We start from the raw sequence: 4,607 nt of genomic DNA, 5'->3' as shown, positions 1-4,607 counted from the left end.
CCTATATCTAAATATGAGTATATTATAGAACGTTCTAATGCTGTGGTAGACAGTTGATAAGAGAGTACAACAGAAATTCCGAACATATAGCACTTGGCGAGTGTTGAAGTTATTCCATAACCATCCGAGGATCGCAACCCAAGGATTGTTAGTAGATAGTTTACCCTGTTCGCATGGCTCCTGCTGAGAATAATTTGAAAATATGCAGGAATTTACGAATGCCACCAAAATGTGTAAGATGAAACTTACGGGGCATATTACTGGGTTACGGTAAGACAGTTCACCCACTTCCACACAGTTACACTGGGCAGCTGGATCAAGAGAAGTACCTGAAAATAACGAAAAGGTTACTGTGATTTCAGTAAATGACACCAACAAAGTCGGTCTAGCAACCATGGTGAAAGTCCACCATGAAAAAATCGGTCCTGATGCGTGATAATCGAATTGCGTTGGTAAGTCAGAACTTCCACCAGAACACAATCTGGTTCAGTCAATCGTCCTATTCGAGGACAGTCCGTAAGTGTCAAAATACTCACCTATGTGACTACGGGAAGCATGTTAAACTAAAAACAGGGGCGACATCCATTGAACACACTCCCGAAAGCCATGAGTAAACAAAGAGATCACAGTAATCAGTTCCAAAACTAAGCATTCTCACACGGTTCGCTATCCTAATATTGGCTTCCGTGGAAATACGCAGATTTATAGGAAAATTTTCATAGTTGAAGCAATATTCCAGTAAGGACTACAACCGCTGTCTGCTAGTTCACCGCGTGCCACTTGTTAAACTATAAGCAAGACCCCAGAACGATGATAGTGAGGTAGCTCAAAAACTTCGTAAGTAGCCCATGAGTGGCCTTACCCAATCCTGTGAATTATGGGCCACCATCACCATCCAGGTATAGCTATATTCCAATGACAAACTGTGTGCCTGCAGATCCAGTTGAATTTCCCTAATTACGGGGACAAAGTCGCCAAGAAGGCACTACCATAGCTGCGGCCATTCTCATACTAATCCAATTGTGCTTTTTCTGAATTCGGAAAACCGATTTGCAAAATCTATGGCATTACTGTGACATAAGCTCCACTCAGGGGTGTAGCTTGCATAATTGCACCGCAATCCCCAATGTTTCATCCTCACTACCAGTGTTTAACACCGATGCTCAGCTGCTTGGTGTTTTATAGGTAGAAGACGATACCGATTCGTGTAGAAGACGAAAAAGAGTCTTCAGTGACTGATCATTGGTGTTACACAGACAGCTTCTGTCTGATAGGAACACCGGGCCAGCAACACTGGCGTGTCACGTCGTTCTCAGAAGAAGCAGTTCGAGGTACACTAGCTAGATGCACTCTAAAAATTACGAAGGCTAGGCTACAAAATTAGATTGACAAAGGATAACCTGACCAGCAGTGCAATTCTTGACTGCGACATTGCAAACTCAAAAGTGATAAGTCCTCATGATGGCAACGGACAGGCCGTGACAAGAATGGTCAGCAGCATTAACGACTGGTCGCCGGCGTCAAACCCTAGTGAATATAGGCAATCCACTAGTGCTTATCGTATTCAATAATAAATTACCGCTTTGGTGTGCCCCATTATGAGGTGAAGGGAACACTGCACCCCGAAATACACTCTTCGACCTCTGTACATGAACTTCAACGGACAAGCCGAACGAAACTGAAATCCAAATATTGCTGTTAACTTGTTAAGCGAACCGGATATGATGTACAAAAGTGAGGCAAACAAGACAAGGGCGGATTCTAGCTAAGGCGTCTTGGGAAAACGGATGGCATGTGGCGCAAAAGTATACAACACCCAAGGGCTACGATGATCATAAACATCACCCATGGCAGCAAAATCAACATCGAGTGGGTGAAATACTGCAGATGCCCAGGTCCAGAGACAAAACTTTGAGACAGTTCACCAGTAATGCCGTTGCAATGACAGGATGTTTCGACTCATTAAATACTGGGAAATGCCGGTCGACGTGCTCAAAAACGTGAGGGAGGTGAAGTAAGCAACCAGTCAGGTGCTTCAAAAAGTAAATCAGAACTGCTTTAAAACAAGGCTATTTAAAAATGAAGCCTAGAGAAAAAAGTCGCCCACTCACCTATATTTGTTGCGATTCCACCGCATCTCACTGCAGACATCGTGTTCAGCGTCCGAACGCCTGAGAGCCTGGACCGCCAAGACGACGTTCTGAGACACTTCACCGAAGGAACACCCTGGTGCATAGACAGCAAGTTCCGGTTGATTAAAGTTTCAGGAACGCTATGCGATCCTAGCCAAGAGTTTGTCTGGGAATCTTGAGCAGCGCGCAAACCATCCATATTTCTAGAGTGCCGAGGAATGAACTGTGGATGAAGCAATGGTCTGGATATCGCACCATTAGATGCCGGAAAAGTCTGCGACCCACGTAAGGTCTTAAGCCACGCATGGTAGCCATTCCTGTTGACTAGATCCTGTTGTGCTGGCTTACGCACTTCTGACACGGGACCTGAGGTAATAAAGCAGGTATCCGCTTGTATTCTATGCAAATAATCCGTATATGGGTCTACTTCCACATCGTTATCCTCAGTAATGCAAGACGAAAGTGTCGAGCAAGATGGAATGCAATGGTCAGCTAGCATTGATTGAGACCTTTGGAAACGACGGCCAATTTTTGGAACGTGGCGATTTAAGCGACCTCCTCGTGACGTGGTGCACGGGGTTTGATTCCCCACTATGCTTTGTAGGGTTGATCTAGAAGGAACACGCGAGTCGCGATCCTGAGAGCCAGTGAAGCCGCCGCTTGAGCTGGAATGCGTCGACGAACGAGATGCAGGTCGATGGTCTCTTCTGACATCTAAATTATGTCCAATTCCGACGAATAAGAGCTCATCCGAGATGTGTGAAGTGACAGGGCTAGACAAGGGAGGAGTCATAGAAGGAGTCGGTGGGTAGGATGAAGGCCTCAGTGTGGAGAGGCTGAGTGACCCAATACCTGAGTCACTCGAATGATTACATAAACCAGAGTCAGGTAGAGTCTGATCGGCATCACTGCTATCTGATGGAGCACCGAACTTCATATTTGTCTTTTTAGTGATATCTGATAGCCCAGGGTCTGTGCCATAAACGACAGACCACACAGATCTCTCACAGGTGCTCGGACACGACGAATCCGCTGTTTTCGGTAAGAGTAACCCTCCTACATCTGGCTGGACTGCGCTACCATCTGTTTTTGCCAGCTTCAAAAGTACGGGTTCTCGCATCCTGTCTGTCTCTTCTTCACTTGCATTGTTGGATACTCGCTTTGATGTGTCATCTGTGAGACTAGAGAGCGAATCAGTCTCAGAAACCGCCTCAAACTGCAACAGTTCATGACCGGTCGCGCGAACACTGCGCTTGGGACGCTTGCCAGAAGCTCTTACGCGTTTTATTCCACTTGTGCGTTCGCTCTTGGATAAAGCATCAACAGCGTCGTTATACTGGGAAACGGCTTCGTATGGTAAAAAACCAGGAGTGCATTCCACATTGCCAGAGGTGGCATGCCGAGTTTCTGCAGGAAAACCAATCTGTTAAACTTATGCACTTACCGTAGTGAGAATAGACCGTTTCAGGTAGCAAAATTACTTTACACACATTGCACCTGACCAAATAGTCAACGAAAGAGAAATGGCTTTTAAGAAATGGGAAGTCTACACAGACAATAGAAAATAGAATCGAATTACCATGCAGCTTGATATTATTGAAGAACTCCGGTGAATCTTCTACAAAATAGAATATGCAACAATTGTACAAAACTAACTAAATGCTTCCACAGGAGAATCACAGCGAATTCCCTCCCACGGATTAGGAGCTTCCGAGCCCATTGGACTTCCAACTGAATAAATAAATTCATACGCAGTCAGCAAGATGAATTAGGACGAAATGATTGCACACTCAGCACGATTTACAAAACAGCTGTAGGACGACACAATGTGACCATTCGATTTCAGCGCGCTTGCTGAACCCTAATTTGAGCCAGTGAATAGAGAGGTATAGTTCTAGTCATATTCAATATCAGGATGGTACTAGTTCTAGCAAAACCGTCGCCAAAATGTCGTGGGTTTCGTAGCGAAAATGGTTTCCAGGGTTTTCCCGGAAGTCTCAAGCGCCAGTGGCCTTCACGGTGCTGGAGAAAAAGGTGTTCCTTGTCATTTACGTATGAAATGTGCATGCGCACGCGTAGAAGAAGGATCAAAGCTACAGTCGGTTTGAAAAGTGGGAAGCCAACCTGTCGCCTATGCAGCTCAGTATTCGCACAATGGAACTGAATTTTCAAGTGTTATGACGTGTTTCTGATGGACTAAAGCAATCGGGAAATCGAGTTGAGAGTACCAGTCCTAAATTTTAAGTCCCATTTAGGCCACCCGGGGTCTCGGCGAGGCTTGGCCACCATCCCACAAGACTTTGCATCAAGGATACTAGTGAACAACACACTTTGGTGAGCTGCAAAAATATGAACGTAGATTAGAAGGGTTTCTAGCTCGAGCACAAAATGCAACAAAATGCAACATCTCGGCGTACAGAATTTTACTCCACTTGCGAAGGTTTTGCAGCTGAGAGTATTGTGCGGATAGTGGGT

General features: G+C 45.3%; 1 protein-coding gene across 1 annotated transcript in view; it reads right to left on the bottom strand.

The window, feature by feature from the left end:
- The window catches only part of T265_14842 (hypothetical protein), a gene marked incomplete at both ends in the record, with an annotated part of 24,547 nt that extends 20,760 nt beyond the window's left edge, over positions 1-3,787 (bottom strand). The window contains 3 exons of the mRNA XM_009175502.1: positions 250-329; positions 2,112-3,539; positions 3,577-3,787. Coding sequence (XP_009173766.1) covers positions 250-329; positions 2,112-3,539; positions 3,577-3,787 — 1,719 coding nt within the window. The remainder of the gene's footprint in view (positions 1-249; positions 330-2,111; positions 3,540-3,576) is intronic.
- Positions 3,788-4,607: the final 820 nt, after the last annotated feature.

Source organism: Opisthorchis viverrini, assembly GCF_000715545.1.
Source record: "Opisthorchis viverrini unplaced genomic scaffold opera_v5_274, whole genome shotgun sequence".
In the NCBI taxonomy this organism is placed as follows: domain Eukaryota; kingdom Metazoa; phylum Platyhelminthes; class Trematoda; order Opisthorchiida; family Opisthorchiidae; genus Opisthorchis; species Opisthorchis viverrini.
This window is presented reverse-complemented; position numbering and strand designations above follow the sequence as displayed.